The 23,256-nt window shown below is 40.1% G+C and overlaps 8 protein-coding genes across 15 annotated transcripts; 3 read left to right on the top strand and 5 right to left on the bottom strand.

Annotated features, from left to right (window-relative positions):
* Positions 1–241: 241 nt before the first annotated feature.
* LOC116924201 (kinesin-like protein KIF16B) lies at positions 242–4,402 on the bottom strand. 4 transcript variants are annotated; one of them, XM_032930698.2, is made up of 11 exons: positions 4,201–4,402; positions 3,711–3,783; positions 3,502–3,636; positions 3,115–3,338; positions 2,934–3,046; positions 2,647–2,860; positions 2,459–2,559; positions 2,163–2,372; positions 2,012–2,097; positions 1,867–1,950; positions 242–1,801 (listed from the first exon to the last, which is right to left on the bottom strand). In XM_032930698.2, exons 1-11 carry the CDS (start codon positions 4,245–4,247, stop codon positions 569–571), a joined length of 2,520 nt encoding a protein of 839 aa, XP_032786589.2. In that variant the 5' UTR covers positions 4,248–4,402; the 3' UTR covers positions 242–568. The 4 variants fall into 4 exon arrangements, with proteins under 4 accessions (XP_032786589.2, XP_032786590.2, XP_045031443.1 ...); XM_032930699.2 differs by having other exon boundaries at positions 242–1,798; XM_045175508.1 differs by having other exon boundaries at positions 242–1,798; positions 1,900–1,950.
* A 144-nt stretch (positions 4,403–4,546) lies between these two features.
* LOC116924210 (40S ribosomal protein S25) lies at positions 4,547–5,430 on the bottom strand. 2 transcript variants are annotated; one of them, XM_045175536.1, is made up of 3 exons: positions 5,276–5,430; positions 4,839–5,012; positions 4,547–4,773 (listed from the first exon to the last, which is right to left on the bottom strand). In XM_045175536.1, the coding sequence occupies exons 1-3, from the start codon at positions 5,276–5,278 to the stop codon at positions 4,588–4,590; spliced, it is 363 nt and encodes a 120-aa protein (XP_045031471.1). In that variant the 5' UTR covers positions 5,279–5,430; the 3' UTR covers positions 4,547–4,587. The 2 variants fall into 2 exon arrangements, with proteins under 2 accessions (XP_045031471.1, XP_032786601.1); XM_032930710.1 differs by lacking the exon at positions 5,276–5,430 and adding an exon at positions 5,193–5,214.
* A 258-nt stretch (positions 5,431–5,688) lies between these two features.
* LOC116924207 (zinc transporter 7) lies at positions 5,689–7,496 on the top strand. Its single transcript, XM_032930708.2, has 4 exons — positions 5,689–6,299; positions 6,356–6,496; positions 6,560–7,095; positions 7,157–7,496. The coding sequence occupies exons 1-4, from the start codon at positions 5,960–5,962 to the stop codon at positions 7,319–7,321; spliced, it is 1,182 nt and encodes a 393-aa protein (XP_032786599.1). The 5' UTR covers positions 5,689–5,959; the 3' UTR covers positions 7,322–7,496.
* Positions 7,486–10,457, bottom strand: LOC116924202 (WD repeat-containing protein 43). Its single transcript, XM_032930701.2, has 9 exons — positions 10,187–10,457; positions 9,615–9,880; positions 9,314–9,547; positions 9,085–9,252; positions 8,856–9,021; positions 8,435–8,785; positions 8,177–8,346; positions 7,863–8,098; positions 7,486–7,776 (listed from the first exon to the last, which is right to left on the bottom strand). Exons 1-9 carry the CDS (start codon positions 10,373–10,375, stop codon positions 7,541–7,543), a joined length of 2,016 nt encoding a protein of 671 aa, XP_032786592.1. The 5' UTR covers positions 10,376–10,457; the 3' UTR covers positions 7,486–7,540.
* A 350-nt stretch (positions 10,458–10,807) lies between these two features.
* Positions 10,808–15,087, top strand: LOC116924199. Of its 3 annotated transcripts, none has more exons than XM_032930697.2 (8): positions 10,808–10,903; positions 11,409–11,881; positions 11,934–12,470; positions 12,531–12,821; positions 12,884–13,225; positions 13,282–13,546; positions 13,615–14,363; positions 14,429–15,087. In XM_032930697.2, the coding sequence occupies exons 2-8, from the start codon at positions 11,453–11,455 to the stop codon at positions 14,822–14,824; spliced, it is 3,009 nt and encodes a 1,002-aa protein (XP_032786588.1). In that variant the 5' UTR covers positions 10,808–10,903; positions 11,409–11,452; the 3' UTR covers positions 14,825–15,087. The 3 variants fall into 3 exon arrangements, with proteins under 3 accessions (XP_032786588.1, XP_045031442.1, XP_045031441.1); XM_045175507.1 differs by having other exon boundaries at positions 10,881–11,007; XM_045175506.1 differs by lacking the exon at positions 10,808–10,903 and adding an exon at positions 11,089–11,348.
* Positions 15,026–17,675, bottom strand: LOC116924206 (seipin). 2 transcript variants are annotated; one of them, XM_032930707.2, is made up of 7 exons: positions 17,045–17,675; positions 16,766–16,928; positions 16,516–16,704; positions 16,223–16,435; positions 15,951–16,155; positions 15,676–15,870; positions 15,026–15,509 (listed from the first exon to the last, which is right to left on the bottom strand). In XM_032930707.2, exons 1-6 carry the CDS (start codon positions 17,254–17,256, stop codon positions 15,719–15,721), a joined length of 1,134 nt encoding a protein of 377 aa, XP_032786598.1. In that variant the 5' UTR covers positions 17,257–17,675; the 3' UTR covers positions 15,026–15,509; positions 15,676–15,718. The 2 variants fall into 2 exon arrangements, with proteins under 2 accessions (XP_032786598.1, XP_032786597.1); XM_032930706.2 differs by having other exon boundaries at positions 15,748–15,870.
* A 145-nt stretch (positions 17,676–17,820) lies between these two features.
* Positions 17,821–22,003, bottom strand: LOC116924203. The gene is made up of 5 exons (XM_032930703.2): positions 21,867–22,003; positions 20,486–20,767; positions 20,325–20,425; positions 18,717–20,262; positions 17,821–18,374 (listed from the first exon to the last, which is right to left on the bottom strand). The coding sequence occupies exons 2-5, from the start codon at positions 20,675–20,677 to the stop codon at positions 18,258–18,260; spliced, it is 1,956 nt and encodes a 651-aa protein (XP_032786594.2). The 5' UTR covers positions 20,678–20,767; positions 21,867–22,003; the 3' UTR covers positions 17,821–18,257.
* LOC116924204 (carboxypeptidase B) lies at positions 20,818–23,130 on the top strand. The gene is made up of 13 exons (XM_032930704.2): positions 20,818–20,964; positions 21,041–21,250; positions 21,318–21,420; positions 21,480–21,566; positions 21,625–21,688; positions 21,760–21,793; positions 21,857–21,980; positions 22,056–22,152; positions 22,222–22,367; positions 22,477–22,533; positions 22,609–22,693; positions 22,756–22,870; positions 22,952–23,130. Exons 1-13 carry the CDS (start codon positions 20,900–20,902, stop codon positions 23,025–23,027), a joined length of 1,263 nt encoding a protein of 420 aa, XP_032786595.2. The 5' UTR covers positions 20,818–20,899; the 3' UTR covers positions 23,028–23,130.
* Positions 23,131–23,256: the final 126 nt, after the last annotated feature.

The raw sequence follows: 23,256 nt of genomic DNA, 5'->3' as shown, positions 1-23,256 counted from the left end.
GATTAGAGCCAATCGAGACCGATTCCTAACTAATTTGTCTCTTTGCAAAATTGCAAATCATAATGTTATTTAATACAATGTACACATGTCTAGAATGATTAAAATTTTATATTAAAATAAACATTCTAACAGGAGATATGTTTTTTACGGTTCCTTAAACCAGAAAGGAAAACGTTGCCCAACTAACAAAGCATTCGACATCACGTTTGCGATCCAACTCGGATTAACTGACAAAATGACATCCTTTCTCTACACCAGGCCAAACTGCCAGACTTTTATTCCAACACCTTCGAATTTTGCAGTCATTGAAATCCACGAAGAACATGTTAAAGATAAAAGTTCAGTTGGAAAAAAATATATTATTATTTGAACCCGGACGTCAAAGAAAAACGAATATTTGCAATAATCAAAAAAATGGTTAAAAGACGGCGTTAAGAAATGTCAATCTATTCATATATTAAAAGTGATCATGGTTAGGAAGAGCATTATTTTTAAGGCGGTGCCAAGTAATGAGAAGATAATATTAAGGTGTGAATGACTAAACTAAAATCACATCTAGAAAATTATGTTAACTTTTTATACTGAGAGGGTTTTCCAGCGAATCGGTTTGCCATTGAGTTAAATAACGCAAAGAGGCTGCCACTTTGGGGCTAGCTGTTCGTGCCACCATTCTTCGACGAATGGCTAACAATTCTGCCCGTAGTATGGTATCAAACGATTGGGATTTACAAGGTACTGCACGACTCTGCTGGTAACTTATGTCATGTTGGCAATAGCTGTTACGCTGGTAACCAATTTGTGCTAAGAAATTCTGATGTTGCAGCTTGCAAGGACTACCGTGATGTAGAATGTGACAGCAGCAGTTCACCTTCGAGTTGCAAGAAGATAAACCGATTCGAGACGATGGCACAAACTCTACACTACGGCTAGCAAGTTCCAATTCTTGATATGATTTATGTGAATCATTGTTTATCATTTTTTCGTCATAAGAATTTGATTTTACTTTTGCAATCTCATGGTCTTGATTTGATGGCAAATTGTCTAATGGTAATTTCTGAGAGCAAGCCGAAATGCCGAACGGATGAACTTGATCTGGGATGTACTTAAAGGCTTTTCGCTTAGAAAAACTCTCTGGAGGTCGACCAGTGACAACCAAAGATGGTGATAAAGGCGAAGAACATCTACTTTGTTGGATTTCCCCCGAATTCTTAAACATTGTTCGCACATCAGGCCCTGTTTTAATCACTCTTCGTGCACTGATTCGCTTTTTGCTCGAAGGAGTTGGCGACGGTCTCTGCTGGTGAAAGGAACCCGAAAATGGAGCAGATAAACTTTCTCCAATATGAAAGTTTGGTTTAATGATCGAGGCTGATTCTTGCACCATTAGCTTGCTCATTCCTGGATATTCGGTATGACTGTCGGTTGTTGGACGAAATTCTGTCGGATATGAACCATCCAGACTATCATCACTCCAACAACTAGTTTCACTATGGAAGTCAATAGTTCCTAAGTTACTTGTTGCATTTTCCACAGGCGCTCTATTTGCCGACTTGGATTCTTTTGCAGGTATCACATTTCCCAGGTCTTTCATGATGATGGGGAATGAGGTCTGGATACCGATCTCGGTAGACTGTGGCGTACTATGAACGGTTGATATTGCTTCCCCAATTCCACGACGCCATTTTCGTAACCAGTCTTCGGTTAATTCACATGCCTTGGAATGGTTAGCGCCTAACAACTTGGTGATGTTTTCAGAAGGAATCAAACTTGAATTATCATTTGATTGATTGGATTCCACCTGCTTAATCAGACATGTTTTAAAGTTTGTTTACGCAAACTACGATCCAACATGATACTGATGGTTACCGACTGAGCAAACAACGCTCTTAGACGCGTTACCTCCTGCGTTAAATGGTGAATCAATTCAACACTTGCATTTTCGTTGATGACCTGGTCGCAAACCAAACCTTTAATAAAATTTGATAACTAGAGAAGCAAGGTAGTTCTATACCGGTTCATTTACAACACGTTTGGCTCGTTCAGCAAATCGAAGAGTATTTAAAGTCTCCTTAAATGCGCGAGTAGAAGGGGAAATGGCTGTGACGGAAAATTGCTGGAAAATACAAAAACTGAACAACTAATTACAACTGCCGACAACATACCTGCCACCAGAAAAGTCTTGGAATTGCCACCTAAGGAATCCTTGAGAAGCCATGTTAGTACTGAATCGCGGTACGGTATGAAGGGTGTCTGTGAACGACGTGGTGTTGCGGAAGGTGTTGTTTGGACGGACGGTATGTTAATACTGGAGGTAGACGAGCTACTAGTATTGAGCGTACTAATGCTACCCTTGCTCAGAGAAGCTTTTTCAGCTAAATCAAGGGGGAAACCAAAGTAACAATTATTTGGAGCGAATTTCTGGCTATCAGTTTTAAACAAAAACTTATTAACAAGATACCTAAAGCGTTGATAACATTGCCCAAACTGGCCAGAGATTTGTTAATAAGCGCACCTTCTTTGAGGCGGAGACGGCTGACAGGATTGCAACTTGCTCGTTCACTTTAAAGAGAACAAGGCATGGCAGCTATTATTATGACTAAAAGGAAGGAGAAATAAACAACGGATTTTATTTAAGCAATCTTTTACCTTCCCGCCAAGTCAACAAGATGAAGTTTTGCAACAGTTTCTCGTGGCAATCCTTCACCAGTGACCCAAGCTGCTGTGCAGTGTACCGTAAATACCGCGTGCGAACGAGAAGAATGGCCATTTTTTTGTGTGGCAGCTGAGCTTCTACGCTCCACTCCCTCCTTCAAAAGCCCCAAGGCCGCCGCAGCGTCTTCCACAGTATGACGACTTAACCCTGCATTAGATATATCATGTATGTTATTATTTGTTTTGGCAATTGATTAACTTTAAAACAAATGTGTACTAACCTTGAACATAAGGTCCTAATTGTGGATGTTCTCGGATTTTTAGCTGCACAGAGCCTCGATTTGAATATTCTTCCAAAAGATCACGAACTTTTTCGTTATAGATCTCCATAAAACTTGTATGTGAAATACAGAATACGTTTTAGGATATTGCATTTTGTTCATTTTCTTTTAACTGTCTCACCTAATCTCGATCCGAAACGAAGGTCGGTGGACGTTACTGCAACCACATTCTGAAGTAATTCGTTCAAAGATAGCAGTGCATAGTTTTGGAGCTAATCCAGGTTCCAGTGGAGTCCCCATCATGGTGTAAGTTTTGCCTGTTCCACTTTGCCCGTAAGCCAACACGCACGCATTGTATCCATCAAATAAAGAGTTCAGCACCGGCATTCCCAGATCTTCGAATACCTGTTGAATTATTCAATTCCACAAATGGGCTTGTTAATATAATTTCAAATGTTACCCGCATATGCTACCTGCAACCAGCACCGATATAAACAGCTATGATGGAAATTTAACCTACTGTAAGCCTATCGTGAATTTTATCGTTTTAGCCAATGAAAGGACGTACCTTTTCTTGGCTGGCAATATTGGCGGAAGCGCAAGAACCATCAGTCGCAGGAAAGCAGTAGTCAAAAGCGAATTGCCGTGGCTGACTTGATGCCCTTTTATCATTCCATCCATACTTCGCACTGGTTTTCGATATCTGTAGAGCAATAACCAATTACAGTGTTAATTTATTTTAGCAGTTTTTAATCTATGAGATGCTAGCATACACACCGTAGGATTGTGTAAGTGAACTATATTGTTGCCACCCATGTGCACCGTTAACTGATGATCAAGCGTAGCTTCGCTAGGGGAAAGGAGAAAAAACGTAAATAAATAAGCATGATGCCTTCGTGCCTTGTCCAAAACATGTTTGTCTTCAAGTAGTCCGTACACCTTCAAAAAGCAAAATCTGTTTGCTTACATTAAGCCATTCCCTTTAGCGTATGTTTTTTTCTAAAACTAGCGTGAGAGGGGAGTTCGACTACAGTCTATTTATAACTTCTTTCCCATGGAAAAACTGACATTACCGTCTTTACCCAAAAGTTATTGAAGCACTTATTTCGGCACTGCTCAATATCTTCATGGCAAAATTCTGAGTTTAACCGTTGCTTTAATTAACCTCAATAATCAATTGACGATACGTAAATATCCAGCAACTTGTCAGTTTCAAACTAACGAATTTTCAATTCGTACATATAAATGCCAAAAAGTGTTCATTTACCTAATAGTTCGTGGACGTACTCTGATTGCAACTTTTATGTTTGACATCGCGTTCCACAAGAGAAATGTCTGGAGTATCTGAAAAATGACTCAGCCACAGGAGACCACAGGCTCCTTAGACACTTCTTCCCAGTTCCCCTGCCCCTTACCAACTGACAATTAACAGCTGCACTGCTCCCCTATTTTATCCTATCAGCTGACTTGTGTCTGATCTATTTTCTTCCAGAGGTTTAACTCCTAATTCTTGCATTCATATTAAATCTCTACAGCAGATAGTGAAAACACATCACTTGTAGATATTATTCAGAATATCCTAGCTTCTATGGTAAAAAAATAAAATGCAACAATTTGGTGGACAAAATTGTATACTGGAAATCTAATACACAATTCATGCAACCACAGCATCTTCAGTTTTGGTGGTCCGGGTATAGATCAATTGAGCGCTGTGTTTTACCACCTGCTTGATCAGTCCCTTCTGCTGCAATTCGTTCAGAGCTTTGCGAGCCAGGGATCCTCGGATCTTCAGTCTTTCAGAAACAACAGCAGGTGTGATCAATTTGTAGGCTGGGACTTCCTGCATAAAGATACATGAAAATGTGAAGAATGAATCAAAATAAATAGTTGACTCTTAAATTTTACCTTATACAGCTTATCATATGTAGCCTGATCAAAGAGAATAAGATTGTTCAACTTATCACGGGTTTTTCCTTTAGACCACTTCTTCTTCTTGGCCTTGCCACCTCCACCTTCCTTCTTCTTGGCTGGGGCCGACTTAGATGGGGCCGACTTTGACTTCGCATCCTTCTTGGGAGCCTATTATAAAGTCACAAATTAATCTTCAATTTCCATACAATATTGGGTTGACTGTCACGCCATGGATAGTAGCTTCACCCATGCGGCCACAACCATTACGAGTGCAAACCCATCACAAACAGGAAAACTAGTTAAAATAATTCAATCAAACTACATCAAGAATGAACCACAAATAATGACCATTTGAAAGATTTAACTGTGATAGAAAAACTACTTTTCGTACTAACGAGTTTCTTACATAAAACTAAGAGCGTTTCACTTACCATGGCGATGGATGCTTTCCACAATGAGAGAGATGGTTTCCGCTACGGTGCCGAATTTAACAACGTCCACTTAGACTAGCGGCAAACTAATGAACTAAAGGAAATTTTTTTTGGCTTTAACACATATTCGATGTAATTTAGTATAATGAATAATAAAATATAATTTTATTCTAGAATCTAATTTATATTGTTATAATACTGAGGACAGATAGCATTCCCTAAGTCGACGACATCTCTGGGTCAAACAAAAACAAGCCATTTGTTTAAATTACATTAGCACCATTTTGATTTTAAAATTTATGAAATCTTTAAGAAAACTGATTATATTCATGAGAGAAACAAGTAATATTGGAAATTAAATATGTAATATCAGTTATTAAAATAAGTTATCAGTGTTGCCGGAAACAAGAATTTACATCGTGCCGGGAAATGGCGAATGACGTGTCGACCGTCGTGAGGCCGAACTAGTGTCAGTCTTCCCCATAAACAAGTTTCCTTCCCTAAAATATAGCCGCAATGCATTTCTTCTAGGAATAACAAAACTAGCGAAGCTCTATAACCGTCGTGCAACTTTGATTGCATGATAATTTTAAAACAACGTTTACCTAGACCTGTGAAAAATTAAGTCCCACCTGTCAGTTAAAGATTCCTTAAGATTCTTCCAGCGAAACTGTGATTGGAATCATGTTACCGACTACGCAAAAGGATTATAGTAAATTAGGATCCGTTCAGGGTTCGAGTCGCATTTCTCGATATACCAGTTCTGCTATAGGATGGATTAAAAAAATCTTAAAGGACAAAACTTCCCGAAATTTACTTCTTTTTTTGATGCTTAACTTTTCCTTTGCGTTTGTTGAATTGTTTTATGGAATATGGACCAACAGTCTTGGCTTGATTTCTGACTCATTTCATATGTTTTTTGACTGCACTGGCCTTCTGGCTGGGCTTGCAGCAAGTGTCATTATTCAATGGAAGGCCAACGAGCACTATACCTATGGGTATGAAAGAGCAGAGGTGTTGGCAGGTAGATTTTTATTATAGAATTTTCTTTAATTTTTGCTAATTAAAAATTTAATATAGGGTTTGTAAATGGACTGTTTTTACTGTTCATCTCATTCTTTATCTTCTCTGAAGCTGTCGAAAGAGCGATTGAACCCCCTGAAGTCAAACATGAGAGACTACTTGTTGTTTCTGTCCTGGGATTTATAGTAAACTTGATTGGTGATACTTGAAAGATTTTTAAACTATCTTTGAAATGTTTTGTACAATGATTTCATGATTTAGGTGTTTTTGCCTTCCATCACGGTCATAGCCACGGCGGCGGGGGAGGACACAATCATTCCCATTCTCATGATGAAGAGCCAATGAGCATAAAGATTAGCAACTCGTATAGCCATCTCGTAGACGGGAGTCAATTTAATGGAGGAGATCATCATGGGCATTCCCACAGTGGTGGTGGACATGGTCATTCTCACGCTGCTGGACATGGTCATAGCCACGATACCCATGGACACAACCATTCGCATGGCGATTCGAACAAGAGATCTATTATCATGGATGGAGTTTTCTTGCATATTCTTGCAGATGCTTTGGGAAGTGTGGGTGTGATTATTTCGGCTATTCTGATGCACACATTCGGCTGGATGATTGCGGACCCTATCTGTTCCATGTTCATCGCCATCATGATAGCGATAAGTGTCCTGGGACTTATTAAAGAATCGCTTGCCATCCTGATGCAGCGCCAGCCTAAAGAACTTGACCGACGTCTACCTCAGTGTTACCAGCAAGTTGCTCGCTTGGAAGGCGTGCGTTCCGTCCAGGTGGGTTCCACATGTCATGACTAGCCTCCGCAAGTAAAAACTAATGAGTATTAACTTGCAGGAGCCTCATTTCTGGACATTATGTTCAGAAAAGTATATTGGCGCCCTTAAGCTGGAGTTGAAACCTGATGCTGACGCACGGTATGTTACGCACCGAACTCAACAAATATTCCAGGCGATTGGGGTGAAAGAATTGCATGTCCACCTTGATTTTACCAATCATTAATTCCGATGTTAACGGTATATTGGCTTGATAAGCTAATGTTGATTCCATTTTGTGCTGTATATATAATTGACCGTCTTAAGGTCGATAAAAAAAAAGGCGACGAGACGCAACATGTTAAGCAGAAGTTTTTTTGATGAATAAAAAAAATTTTGCGTAAATACAAATTGAAAATCAACTTCATATGTAATTTTCTTCAACCCATGATGAACCAATATTATTTCAATCTGACAGCCCATTTTCTACAACGCTCTCGATGTCATTATCAGAAGCTTCTTCTACTTCCTCGTCTATTTCTTCACTATTGTTTTCATCGTCAGTTTCTTGCTCGCTGTCATCTTTTGCCTCATTCACGTCCATATTTTCGCCATAATCAGACAGTTCATCCCACTGGTCTTCTGATTCAGATCCCGACTGAAGTGGCCAATCTCCTTCCTCACTTGCTTCATCAGACGATTCTAATGAAAATATCTCACGTCAGCCATTGAAACTCAAAAACAAAACGAAAAAATGTAATAATAAAAATAAAGAAAAAATGCATTACCTTCTCTATAAACAAGAAGGGCTGTTGCGGGTAATTCGGTTGTTGTGGCATCTTCCTTCTCACTTCGATGTTCCAACTCTCCCAACATCAAATGCAGTCGACCGCGTAACTGCGAAAGCTTAGGAAAAAGCGAAGTACGAGCAGTCATAAGAGCCAGTAGAGGCGTCAAAACCGATGCTAAATCCGGACAAGATGTCAGATATCCAGCATGGTGTTCCAGTAATGATCGCAGCCATCTGTCATGAAAATATTTATTTCAAAATCAAACGAGAGCCCCTACAACGATCCATGATAACCCCTAAAACGATACGTACTTGGCGTAAGAATAGTTGGGATGTCCTCTAAATTGCATCATTCGCGTTAATTCAAGAATGAGTGGCAATATGGCTTGTACAGGAATCCTTCGAATCGTATTTCCTATAATCTGAGCATCACCTCTATCCAGCACACTCTGCAAAATCTTTGGGTCTCGACTGTGCAATCCCTATTTAGAGTAATCGATACAAACACCATGGAGGTGAATTTGTGTTACAGAATTTTTTTTATAGTTTGGCATTCGCACTTCTACCAACCTGAAGAAGGAGTTGAGCCATATTGTCAGCCTGTGGCGGGGCAACGGCATCAACAGCCTTGTCAAGATTCAACGCTGAAAGCCTCTGCTCCATGGGAAGCGAATCCTTTGCAGATACTAAACCAGAATTTGATTCGGAATTTTGCGTTCTTCGTTTCCTTCCAACAGCGACTCCAACCTCAGATGATGCAGGCATGGGTACCATATATTCGGGGGCCAAGGTTTTCACGTCAGCAGGCAATATGGGTGTTCTTAACTTCAAGGCGGACGATGTTACATCGGACTTGGAGTGATCTACAGACGATGGATCTCTTCGAACAATGTAAGCCATCCCATCTTGATTACGGTAACACTGTAACGCAAATAAATGACGCATGAAAAACACAGAAGGAAGTTTAAGAATTTGGCTTAAAGAAATCTACCATTTTTTCAAACCCTGGTCGAACGAGTGATCCATACACAATGACACAGTTTCCATCTGCATCACCACATGCGTATGCAGATACAACGGGGAGTGGTCTCGCAGTGCCAGCTACATCGCTTCCGATGTGGATCTTTACAATTGGTTGTAATGGTTTCTTGGATCGTCTTATGATTATTTTAGAGACATGTTTAGTAATTAAGAAAATATGATCATAGAATTATAAATACCCATTTAAATGGTGTTCAAAGACATGTAAGATTCCTGTAACCGTCACTGCGGCCAAGACGACGGGGTCTTTGTCGGAAATGGGTCTCGAGACGGTGAAGTTCAACGGATCGTCTTGCAAAGTAAATGAAGCTTGAGATTGTCCATTTTTCTCTTCGCCAACAAATCTCCTGAAATGCAGCACATTTTAAACGCCAATTTAAAACAAAGTAAGTTTAATCAAATACAAACCATGCACTAATACAACGATCTGCGTCGGCAGCGGTAAGGAAGTATCCACCTTTCGCGCCAGGTGAATAAACGGGTAACAGATGGGCGACATCCGTTGTGTGTCCTGTGAATGTCGCTACTATTGAGCGGGTCTCCACGTTCCAACATTGTATTGAACGACCAGCCGTTACGAGAGTACAGTTATCTTGTAGCATACACATTCGGAAAATAGGATTTTTGTCCACTTTCCATTGACTAAAACAAAATATGGAGCGAAGAATTATACGTGTTGTTTTCACAGTCCTTTCAACATTTTACAGACCATTTGATAACACCTTCCACCGCATCCCATTCGACGATTTTTTTTTCCGACGAAGCACTAAAAAGGGACGAACCATCTTGATTCCAGCACAGAGACCGTACTTTCCCTGCATGGCCACCTTTCAGCTGATGTACCAATTCTGCCCTGTTAAGACTGTACAGAAGAATATTCCCTGATGCTGTACCAAGAGCAATAATATCACTCCCAGCCACTCCAGTAGCCTCTTCTCCATTAGATTTACGTTTCTTTTTACTTTGGTTTCCACTCTGTGAAAGGAAAACATGACATGGATTTAATTTCCTATTGATTTGCGAGATCAATATTGAAATAAAATTTGGAAGCTGATTATATCACAAAAGAACTATTTGACTTTTAGTATTATCTGCAGATGTATTGCTTTGACAACTACTTTGGTGAGCAACTGCTATCTGGTAACGACAGAAGTAATGAGTAGTTAATCCAGAAACAATGAGTTTGAACAAAATCCAATCCACATAAAATTACAGTCAATACTGAATGGTCTGATATTGCTCTTATTAATATTACCAAATCGTAGTATATGAGATGATTACCTGTTCCGGCTGTTTAGAGGGTGCCCAAACCAGACACGTGCATGCAGCTGATAAGTGAGACGCAGGGATAAATTCCTGTTTGGCTCTTCCGGATTCACACTCCCATATTTTCAACCGACTGTCTGTGCTTACGTTAGCAAAGTATTGTCCATTAGGAGAAAACGCAGTTTCTTGTGAACGAGCCGCCATTACACCAAATTTTTCTACAGCAGCACGTGGAATACATACAATCGGCGACAACTTTTAGGTTTCACTATTGGCAGAACAACTAAAGTGGTCTTATTCCAGACAGATTCTGCCACAACGCTGTATTAATTTTTAATTCAACGATTTTCGACTTTTTGTTTTCTTTTTTGATCATGTAATAATTGTTTTTAAACACAAGTTTTCTAAGAAAATTTAATTTAGATTGCACTTAAAGATAAAAAATTGGTAGCAATAGAATTCTGGTTACATAAAAGAATTTGACTATGATTTTTGGGTTTTAAAATTTAACTTAGTAAATCTAGTGAATGAGTTTTGAATCAAGGATTATAAATATATTTTTTATCAGTAAGAAAGCTTCAAAATCAACAAGAAACATGTATATTTACAACATATAAAAATAATCAAAATAAGGTCGTTCGGCAACCAACAAAACCTTCTCAAAGGGGGTCGCAACGCAAAGAAGTCTGGTATTCTAGTAGACGCTTTTTTCATCAAAACGGAATGAGCGAGGTACAGCTTTTTTAATGTTAGGACTTTTTCTTAACATAACTGATATCTTCTTGACAGCACTTCAGGCTTTTTAGATTTGTAGTGCAATTGTGATAAGTTTTGAGGTATTTTTAGCAAATATTGTATAAACATTTAATAGAGAATCGTTGAAAATTGAGTAGAGTTGACGGACAATGCCGCCGTCAGGATGTAAATCGTCTGCCTTCGTGCCGCGTCGGCTGCCATTTTAGCCAAGCGGCGCGAAAACTTCGTATACAGTACTAACGACGCCTTTCTGCTATCGTTTCTACTGTTTTCACTACATGTAAAATGAATTGCACTGGGAAAGGCTTAACTGAATAGAAAGACCATTTGATATGTGAAAGTTGTAAAGAAATTTTTGGAAGATTTCAGTCTTAATTTAGATGGAAAACATTATTGACAATAAGCCTGAATATTATTAATGGTTGTTTTGTATCAATAGTTAACCTTTTGCAGACTAACAAATAACAACATCTGTTTTTAGGTCCCTCACTAAAAGCTAATGAAGGGTGCAATATAGCTTTATTAATGTCACATAAGTTGGAGTACAACATTAAAGTGGAAATGGAAAGCTGTGAAGATGACAATGAAGGCAAGACCCCTCAAGAGTCAAGAGATGATGATAGTTGCCATGCTGACAGCGGACTGCTAAATATGTTGGCAGAAGTTGCTTCAGCAACTCTACATAATGACTCATTGGCTAGAAAAACCCGCAACCCGAGGGGTAGACCTCGTAAGCAGTTAACTGAAGGGAGACCAGAACCTGAACAAGAAACTACAGATGCTAATAAACTGTCATTGGCCCAACTTCAGCTATTAACTGAAAAACAGCTTGTGGACCTCTTTTCTCTCATGGATTCAGATGAGATACGCAGAACATTTTCCTACTCCTGCCACCTGCTGCAAAGGTGCCAGTATACATCTAGCAGTTTTGGGAGTGAAATGAAAGCAAGACAGGTAAGCTTCTTTTTCATTTGAACTGATCTTTTTAATGAATTTTTTATGGCAGGAAATGCAAAAACATTTATCAGAGCACGTCCGGGATTTGATGAGGAAAGCTCGCGAGTCGGCTGGCTTCCGCTTTACTGCCACCCCGGTTGCGTCCAAGACTAAGAAAATCCCAGCAGTCGTCAAGGAAACTACAAGGATATCTCCTGTCAGGAAACCTAAAGAGAAAACTATGAAAATTAAGCTTCAACCGGCATCAAAGAAGACAGCGCCGCCACCACCGCAGACTGCTGCGATGGCTAAAACAACAAGGGGACCACTGAAAAAGGCGAGTCAGTCATCACCTCAAGCCAAATCCCCGCGTCAAAGCAAAGCAAGTAAAGAAGATTCATCACCTACCAAGAAAGATAACTCAGGAGGCAAGAGAAAGCGCCGTTCAGCCGGCACGTTTGCGGAGGGCGAAGAAGAAAATATGAATGCTTCTCTGATGGCTGGTATTGAAGTGGCCCCTGAAGAAGTAACCGTCAAAGAGAAATGGTTAAAACTGTATCACGATAAATATCGAGCCGTTGATGAAGCTCGTTTCCGCGCTATCCAAGTAATTTTTAGTTTTCTGTTTAGATATTCAGGCGTATCTTATTTAAATATTTCTGTTTAGGCTGACTTGTCTCCCGACAGCGATTTAGACCAGGAGTACGGAGAAGTGGCAGAAGAGGTGGTAGTGACTTCAGAGGAACCAATTGCAGGCTCTTCATCAACTAACGCGACATCATTACCTGATCACGACTACAACATTTACCGTATCAACAAAAAAACTAAGGCGGTAGTGGTCAATTCCACTGAAGACATGTCAGGTCTCCAAGATGAACAAATGGAAGCAGTCGCCCAATCGGTGGCAGCTGCTGCTCAAGAGAAAGAGAAATTAAAGAGGAAGCGCGGTGGGCAAACGGTAGTAATTAATGGTTTCATTCACTTCAAATTTCGCAACTAATGTTAATCGATATTGTGCAGCAACAGGCAAGTGGTATTCCTCTGCATAGTTTTATGCTTGAGGAGACGACCAAGCAAAGCAAATTCGTGGTTAAGAATAAGCCAACGGAACCACTACCTTGCGTGGGAAGTGAAGTAGTAGTAGGGTACAATCCCAACGAATTCTATTTGATGAAGTCATCTGAGCTACCTGTCATTGAAGATTTGCGGCACCAAAAAACCGTAGTGTCTGATGCGCCATCGGCTGGTACGCAGCCTCAGTTCACTTTCGTTTGCATGAACGAGGATGGTGAACTGATTGAAGAAACGGTGGAGGAGCCAAGTATTTTCTTGGAGGACGATGAAGAGCAGCTTCTAGAACAAGTAAACATACGGAATGATGCCAAAATGCAAAGTTGTCATTTTGTGGTTACTTATAGGTTGCCGCACAAGCTTCTGGGATTGGTGGACAAGCGCGTGAAGTGCCAGAAAAAGATATGGTTGACATTGCACGTAAACGAGCGAAAGTTAAACCCAAATTTGTCTCACAATCTGCTGGCGAACGCGAATTAGCCTTGCAGTATATTGGAGAATTAAAGCAACAGCGAGGAAGTGGAGCTGATTCACTTCACTGCAAAATTTGCTCACCTGTTCGCACATTTACGGCTCCAACCACTCTACTTTCGCATTATCGTAGTCATGCAGGTATTGTCACTGAGCTAATTTTTTCTTTGCTGTGTGTTACCTAATATGAATGAATCGCATTGTTGAAGGCATTAAGCCGTACGAATGTCGAAGATGTGGTGCTGTCTTCACTCGCCAACATAGCCTCAACTATCACATGTTGATCCACGCCAACTTGTCACGTTTCACCTGCCCGGACTGTCACCGTCAGTTCCGCCATCCCTCCCACTATAAAGAGCACCGGCGGCGGCACACTGGTGAAGCTCCATATGAATGTTCTGACTGCATGCAGCGATTCCGTACGCGCAACTCATACAAACGCCATTTGATGACTCGGCATGGTAAACTTCTTACGTCAACCGGAGGACTCATCATTTTACCCGAGGAAGAATTCAATAAAGTACGCTGCAAACCTCGTCCAGTCCGCTCCAGCCGTTCAGGAGACGCGCCTGCTGGAATTCCGAGTACTTCAGGCGCCTCTACTTCCAAAGAAACTAGCGGGGAAGTTATCGTCAAAACCAGAGCAGAACCAAAGGCTAAAAGTTCCAAAACTAAGGCAGATCCGGACGGCTCTGGCAATTTTGAGCAGCAGCGTCAGGAAGACTTGATTAGGCTCTTGTACCAACGTCTGACTAGCCCAAATGAGCACAGCAGTGCTGAAAGTAGCGGCGGAGAAAGCCGAAGCGGCAGTCCTATTCCTGATGACGGCCTGATTGTCACGTCTGAAGTTCATGATGAACAGATTCAGGTAATGGAAGTTGAGCATGATGTTGTAGTAGAATCACAGGAAGTAGCAGCTGCTGTCGTTGTTGAAACTATTCCGAATTCGGAGGATCAGGTATTATAATCATAAATATTCCACCATTTTAGCAACCAAAACTGAGTCGACTGCATCACATACAGGTGGTTGAGGAGCAATGTGAAGTTGTTGCAGAAGAAACATGGGGATCCTTCGTTCATCTGACAGTTGATGGTCAAAATAATGTAATTTTCCTCGACGAGAGCCAAGTTGGAGCTGAAACTGAAACGGGAGATGGAACGACTACTGTTGTGATCGAACAACCGCCTCCAGCGTCGTCCCAACAAGTTAAAATTGTCACTCGCCAACGTAACCCCGCCACCACCAAACCTAGGGCGACACGGCGTTCTCCTGCCGTACCAAGTGTTAATGCTGGCAATAGCTCACCTCTCGCTACATCGTCTTCGACTAGTGAAGTCGACCTGCTCTCGTTTGTCCATAACGCCGGTGTTATGGTTCAGCATATTCTCGACATTCAATCGGACAGTTCTGCATCTTAATAAAAGCAAAGCGTACCAATCGGACTCAGACCGACATCCTTTCTTGTACATAAATGCGGTATCTTCAGTTTACACTCTCACTTTCCGTGTTCTCATTTCTTGGAAATAACTACATGGAATGCAGTTTTTTTTGCAAGCGATCATCGTTCGTATCCAGAAGGACATTTTTTGTTTTGTAATAGCATTTTTTTTCTTCAGTAATCAGTTAGATACAATTTCTTTTCTGTTCCGTTTTGTCACAGGCAATACACAAATATATTTCACCTAGTTACAAAAAAAAAAAAAAAAAAAAAAGGAAAGAAAAAAAAAATGTAAGAGATCTCTCAAGAGACTCAAAAGACAGGTGCAGACTTGGTCAATTTTTACACCATACGACATGTGGTTCATGACTAGTCGAGACAACAGTGGAGGTGAAAGAAGAGGCAAGGAGAAGAAATTAATTTGTCACGAACGACATTTTTAACTAGAAAATTTCACATAACAAATTCCCAATTTTTTTCCCCCCTAATTTTGTGAATTGTGAATATTCGTTTTAATTTTAAGTACCATCATAGAAGACTTGAGAATGCTGTTCATTAGCAGGCATCTTCTATGTTGGGGTCTTTGGTTGCCGCAGCTGTCATTATTCGACGACGTAATTCCGGTGAGGTTTCCGCATTCATAACTAGCCCTTCGTTTGAATAATCTACAAACGAATGATTGAAATTTAAACTGACTAAATCTAATAAAAAAAAAAAAAAAAAAAAGGGGGGGGCCAGAAAACAATAATAACAACAAATAAAATAAGATCATAAAAATAATTCGCGTCCTATTAGTAGCTTCTAGGAACGATAAGATTATCTATATCGGACCTGTATGAGTGGGCAATCTTATCGGGCGAGTAAGGAAGTCACGTTACTCAAAGGTGACTCGTTTGACGGTACCTTCTTTTTCTTCCATCATGGGCGGTGTAGGAGCTGGGGTGAGTTCCTGGATGCGGAGGGGGCTACCAAATGATGGGCTCCTAGCCATTGCTGGAACTGTACTAAAAGAACGACTACGAACACCTACGAGTTGATCCCAAAAAATCGCCATGTCTCATTATGCATAGGCTACAATACAAAAAGAATGAGAAATATCAAATTACGTTCTGTAAATACGCCAGGTGATGTAAGCTGCCGTTTTTTCTCTTTCATCAGAATATCTCTTGCTTCCATTCTACGCTGTTCTAGCGTTTTACTTTGAGCATCATCCGACTGTTGAGGTTCGACCGTGGCAATCGTAGGCTGGCTAGGAACTGTACTCAATGTTACTGCTGATGTCGCGCGATTTAGACCAACACGGACAACCACCTTGCCAGGAAAAAGTACATTATTTAGTATTTCAATAGTTTCGTAAAAAGAGAAAAGTAAGACTCACCTGGTTTGGATTCAAAAGTCGATACCAAACGTAACCAACCAAAAAGGAGAGTAAAACCACATGAGTCGATATACCAATTGTCGCAGAAAGAGTCGGCCAATAGAACATGAAATAGCGTAATCCCATGAACTCGGCTTGAATTCGTAACTTGGCAGAATACAATTGCAACCAGCGACTCTCGATCTCTACCCTCACATTTGTAACAGGGTTGTCCTGAGAAACACAAAATTTCATGTTAGAATCATCAATGGTTTAATGATAAAAAATACATTAAAATATGATACACTACATACTGGGGCTTCCAGAAATTCTGAAAACATTTCAACTTTAAGAGTTTGTTTCTCTTCCATTACAGGCCCAAGCAACATAGCTGGGGAAAACATGACAGTGCCAAGAAAATGAAGAATCCATGACTTGTATCGAAGCATAGCACTTCTCTTTGATGCTGCTATAAATTTGCCATTTTTGCCTGTTAGTGTAAGCTAAAACCAAAGTGGAAATTTCAAAAGATATCCAAAATTTCACCTGTATGCACAAATTTACCTGCACCATGAACATGCCAAGCTGTTTATTAGCTTCAGATTCTGGCAACTCAAGGTCTAAAATAATGTTGTAGGGTTGATTGCTCTGAAGCAGTTGTCTTTGATTCGTAAGTGTAACATTGGCGAAGGGATTTGAACAGACACCAATTGCATCCTGACAAGAACTGTACAAAAAAAAAGTAAATTAGTTAATTATCAAGAGATAAACTATTTAAAACATTTTTTATATGCATGTATCTAGAAATAGATAGTAAATTGATGCCATTTTTGTATGTCTTACTTGAATTCCAAGTGAACAGGCCTGATGTGTGAAATGGCAGGAACATAGGAATAATAAAAGGTAACATAGATGAATACGGACAGCCACAAAATAAAGGATGTTGTAAGCAGAAATGCAAAAACCCGGTACACCCAGTCTTTGAAGGAGAAGGCAGCAAGAAGGACTTGTTTTCGGTAACCATCAATCACATCACTCAATAAGTTATTAGCCATGACATAAAGTTTTAATAGAACACTGGATTTAGCAACTGCAGATATAGAAGTCTGCTGTCAGACTGAAACCAAAGTAATGGTAAGTACTATCTTTGTTTAGACACCCTTTGGCCTCTTCAGGCCTCTCGAGACTCGGGGTATTGACGTGCACTGGTAGGTCAGAGCACTCAGAGCTAATTTCTTCCACTACCGATGCCGGAATATAGGGCAAAGATTTCGCCAACTGAAACTCGGGGTGACGGATTTAAAAGAAAATCTTCTATCTTCGGCGGTGAGTAGGCGTTCAAGCAACGACAGTGAGAGTAAAAGAGAGAACTTAGAGATATAGATGAACTGAACCGAATACTGCTAGACAGAGCGCCAACCCAAACCCATCCCAACAACAACATTCGACAATAAGGGAGGAGCTAAAATAAGGGAAAACAAGGGGGTGCGTTCGTAAGATAATACAACAAATATCGACTGATGGTTCTTCAATTTTTTAATGCCGTATTTACTTCAAGTACAGAAAACGCCTACGTGTTACTGATTAGACTGAAACGGATCCGTTCGTATCACTGATCGTCGTATAACAACAGAAAAATAATATTTGTATATTCAAATTCCGTATCACAATATGTAGCAGTTCTGTGGAGTTAAGTTTTAAATGAGGACTTCAGGAGTATATTACAACGCCGATGTGAATGCAGCCAACCCACGTACTTTTCAAGAGTGCGAAATGAATTTTTAATTCAGGCGTCATCAGCTCAGACAGCGCAAAATTATTTACAATCCCAAGATAAATAAGGGACTATTATAATTTGTTTCTCTCTAGAAGCATTTGAGCCGTTATAGACATACTTATCGGTCCGCGAGATTCGGAATTTAGACATTGGAACTAGTTAAAAACGTAGACATGTTGCACAACGTATGGCGGCCTAAAGTCCACCGAGTTCCGTAAAGAGAAAACTGAGTCGCCTAGTGTTTATTGTAATTCTTTTATTACAACATCTCTGTCTGGTTCATCTAAGGGAAAGTTGTTTTGCCATGAGAAGACGAAATTCTTCCATTAGAGGCTCAGTATCCGACTCATCCCAATTACCAAGATTTTGAAGATAATTCAGTCGCCCCCTAAGATTCTGGATGTTTTGGAACATGGAAAATCAATAAAACAGATTTAGAACGTGAAAGTTATCTTACGTGACTAAAAATGCGATCGAAACCCAGAATATAAAACCAAGAATGCATTGCAAAATTGGAGAGATTCTGGGTAACGGGCTTAGATAACAACTATTTAATTGGTTGCAGGCAAACTATATGCTAATAAACGGGTCAAGGTTTTCTTTTTCTTAGAAAGCCTAGCCACACGTTTAGGTCGAAAGATTCTAAAGGCTATCAATTGCAATTAAACCCAAACATATACACGAGTGGTCACAAACACTTAAAAAATAAAAGAAGAAAAAGAAAATAATATTAATAACCTGGAGGTGGGCGAGGACATGGCTTGGAATTTTCACAAAGTCCGGCTTGACAAGCGGATAACGACCTTCGATTAACTGAAAAATTTGGTTACGCAAGAAACGTAAAAGCTTGTAATTAGAAGTTTCTATTCTGAGGATCCATATCTTGTCTGAGTGATTTTCATCTTCCTTCAAGTTCATGCGCAATAAATGCGTTCCACAACGTAAAACCATCTGCATGGGGGAAGCATCTCCAATTCGCTGGGCGAAGCCACGATGCCAACTCCGTTGCAATAAAATCGGCCACGGGCAGCCTTTTATTTGAGTGCGGCTGAATCCAATCACATCCGAATGACTGTTCTTCGCATCGAACAGATCTGATACCACTGGCTCCAAGAAATCCAGTGCGCAAAGTTTAATGGTTGATAACGGGAAAACGGCGAGTGATTGTAGCTCAGTCATCTTCTTGGGGTCGACAAGGCGGAATATCAGAGATATTTTTATTGTGACATCAAATATGTCTTCCAGCAGAACCAACTGGTGTTCCAGCTCTACAGTGTCTCCCGTTTTCCACTCGTCTCTGAAAAAAAGCGAACTTTGATTGGCTGGATGGACGCTGATCTGAAAACTCCAGTAGCGAGACGATAGATTCCATGCGGATTTGTTGGTAACAGAAATGATCAGACGCTGGTTTCGAGGGCATTTGGGTTCAGAGAAACTCTGAACGATGACTGGGAAACGATCACAGATGTCTTGATTAACCATGTTCAATGCTATAGAGAGCTGGGCAACATCAAGAAGTACGCTCTCCCTAACAGTGCTCAATGTTTTAGCACTGTCAGCGCAGCGGTGAATCTCTTGCAAAATTTGTTTTACCTCGGCGCCATTACGTTGGTGGCTTGGTTTTTCTTCGTTTGATCCAAACAAGAGACTGCATTGATAGATTGTTCCATTTTCTGTTAAGATGAAAATTGTTTCTCCTTGTAAATGCACGGCTCGGACGAATCGGACTTTGCAATACATGGCTTCCTCCAAAAAGCGACCATCACTTGCAAGCTTGATTTCCATTGAATAAAGCTGATTAGATCCCATTAAATAAAGCTGGTGTCCAGAATAGAAACAGTTTTCAACAGCCGTCGGTGAAAAAGAAATTATAGCCTCTTTCGTTGGGCCGACTAGCCTTGCAATTTTCCCATACTTTCCTACAACTAGTGTTGTTTTATCGTCTGCAATCTGAATAGATATTATGGGTTGTTGAATATCGCATAAAAAGGTCAAATTTCTGTGGTGCAGTTGCAGTTGGTAGACATGGCCATCTTGGGTTCCAATGAAATAGCAATCAGGTACAGACTTGGATGACTGGCAAAGGCACACTGCTTTTGGTGCTTCAAGGCAATCAATTTTAGCAATTTGTAGCCATTCTGGTGGATTTTCAGAAAATCCAACAATGAGAAGATTGGAATGTTGAATGAAAATAATTAGACCAGTTTCCACTGTGAAACATGCTATTATTTTTCTTTCCCTCAAGTCAAAATCATACTGTGCTTTCTTTTTCCAGCGATGTTCCCTATAAATGGAACATGCAAGTTATCACCAATCACAAGATTGAATTTTTTTTTTAAACCTTACGTATGACTGATAATGGCAATTCTATCATTTCCCAATGTGACAAATATTCCTTCAGATGAAAAGCATGTTGAAGAAATAGTGTTATCTTCAAAAGAAATAATCTATTGGAAACAAAAACATGGTCACATCTAACAATTGCAGTACATATTTTTACATTTTACCTGTCCTTTTGGTGGGTCAAGTGCCGGCAAAATATGCAGCTTGGAACCACTATATCCTACAAACCATAAATCAGAATCACACGAAGAAGAAACAAAGGAGACATTTTCAATATCGGCTATAACTTCTTGCAAAACTCGATAGCTTTCATAGTTGATGACTTTTAAACTGCCTGGTGAACACATTGTTGACATGTCCTCCTCGTGAGATTAGAAAAGCGATACTAGGTGGTGTTGGAGCAGCGGGCATTTTAAAATACGCGTGAAGTAAAGCCGGTGATACCACTAGTAGACCATTAGTATGTGGTCATACGATAGAAATGATATATAAAAAAAAGAAAATAGAAATATAGATAAGATCAACAGACGGATCTGACCAATACTTTACGTTTGGTTACAGTTAAGCAACAATTCGTCATGAAGGAACTCGTGGTTTTGGTGATTTGTCTGATTCAAATTTGTGTGGCCTTTCCATATCATGGGTATAATGTTACTTTTCCCTTAACAATACTTAGATTTTTTTTTTTTTTACATAATTTAAATTGATCGAAACAAAAGCTATCGTGTCTACGAGGCTGTTGCAAAAAACGCGGCTCAGGCACAGGCTTTATCGGATTTAGAGATGTCGGAATTGTTTGACTTTTGGAGCCCTGTGCGACTGAACAAACCAACTGACATCATGTCTTCCCCAGAACAAATCCAACAGTTGCTGGACGTTTTCAACAGCAATTCCATACAACACAAAATAAAAATTGATGACGTTCAACAGTAAGTCGCAGGAAAAAGTGTTAGCTTTCCGATTTCAAGGATGGATGTTTCAATTATCGTTCGAAAGGTTAATTGACGCGCAACAAAATCATATGGGTAACGAAATCGTGAAGCAATCTTCTTCTCTACGCTACAATCTTACATGGGATAATTATTACCGCTACGACGACGTGAGCATAACTTTTCGTTAATAAATTCTCGTTAACATTTCCATCTAACAAACGCATAGATTCGTGAGTTTGCATACGCGCTGGGTGCCTCTTATCCAGAGCTGGTAACTGTGTCTGTTGCCGGTAAAAGTTACGAAGATCGAGACGTAAGAAATTTAAGAATTGAAATTTCTAAAAAATCCTGATGTGAAAACAAATTTGTAGTTGATTTTGATCAAAATATCCAGCGGAGGCTCGGCCAGCAAAAATGCAATTTTCGTTGATGGAGGTATACGCATTTTTTTTTTTGTTCCGACCTGTTATGACACCTTTTGATACGAGTTGTACCATTCGATATAGGAATTCACGCTTGCGAATGGATCTCCCCAGCAACGTAAGCGTGAATATCGATGGCCTTGAAATTTGCATGTTCTTTAAATCGGTTCGTTTAAAATAGCGTGACTTACATCGTCCGGGAGTTGGTTGAAAATTACGCTGCTCATCCGCAATACGTCGACGATGTTGACTGGTTCTTCATGCCTCTAGTCAATCCAGATGGTTACGAATTCGCCCACACTGACGTAAGCTCTAAATATCCTGAACCCGTTCCTAAAATAGAACAGTAGACATCCCTGGATTGTCTTTGGTCTTAACAGAATCGGCTGTGGAGAAAGAACCGTCGAATCCACGATGAGACCAACACAACCTGCGTTGGAACGGATATCAACCGCAATTTTGATTATCATTTTGATGGTAAGTTGAGCAACAGTAATTTTTATTGTTGCTCAAATTCAATTAAAAATTGAATTGTTAATCTTTTAGAGGGAGGATCAAGCGATAACAGTTGCGCCCCGACCTACAACGGTGGCCAACCTTTCACCGAGCCGGAATCACGTGCCCTACGCGACGCTATTTTGACCGAAGCTAACCGCACCAAATCCTATTTGACGGTCCATTCTTATGGCCAGGTTATTTACCTTATAAAAAGAAAGGCTCGGAATAATTTTTAGATATCAAAGACCTTGCTATGATAAAACAAAGGGCAAAGGTAATTGAAGTTAATACTTTACGTTCCAGCATTGGCTAACGCCGTGGGGATGGACTACTGAGTTGCCTGCAGATTACGACGCAATGGTGAGTGTTGATTGTCCTTAATCCTGTAATAAAAATCCGTATTCAATGTTTTCATTGAAATATGTTCTCTTAAAGTACGCGCTAGCCTCCGATGCTGTTGCGGCCCTGACTGCAGTTTATGGAACTGTGTACGACATTGGCAGTTCAGCCAATTTACTGTGTACGTTAAAATAATTGATGACAGTAGATCAGTGAATTTGATTGTACAAAACGTTATTACAGACGCGAACAGCGGACCGAGTGATGACTGGGCTAAAGGAGTAGCTGGAATCCCATACACTTACACAATTGAGTTGCGCGATCAGGGACCCGTCTACGGCTTTCTTCTTCCACCCGAGTAAGTTCAATGGCAACGCAAATTCAAATCTGACAAAAACCAAATGACTGCCATTAATAATTTTTTTTCATTTTCTGATAGCCAAATTATACCGTCTGGGATTGAAACTTGGGAGGCATTCAAAGTAATTGCTGAAGCCGTGGCCCTGATGGAATGAAAACCGCAACCTACAGACAAAAAGAGAATAGCTGATCTACAGCCATTTTTTTGCTACAAACCAAAAACAACTTGAGTCAAATATAAATAAACATTTAAACTAGTTTGATACTTTGTGTTTACCTCGTGCCGATGTACCATGCTAGTTCCGTCACTGTATCTCTTTTGATAATGAAGAAAAAGTAAACAAACTGAAAGGTATCAGTTTGCACGAGATAACGTCACCCAAT

The sequence above is a fragment of the Daphnia magna genome, linkage group LG6 (genome assembly GCF_020631705.1).
Source record: "Daphnia magna isolate NIES linkage group LG6, ASM2063170v1.1, whole genome shotgun sequence".
Taxonomy (NCBI): Eukaryota; Metazoa; Arthropoda; class Branchiopoda; order Diplostraca; family Daphniidae; genus Daphnia; species Daphnia magna.
The sequence above is the reverse complement of the archived record's forward strand: the minus strand, read 5'-3'. Positions and strand labels throughout refer to the sequence as shown.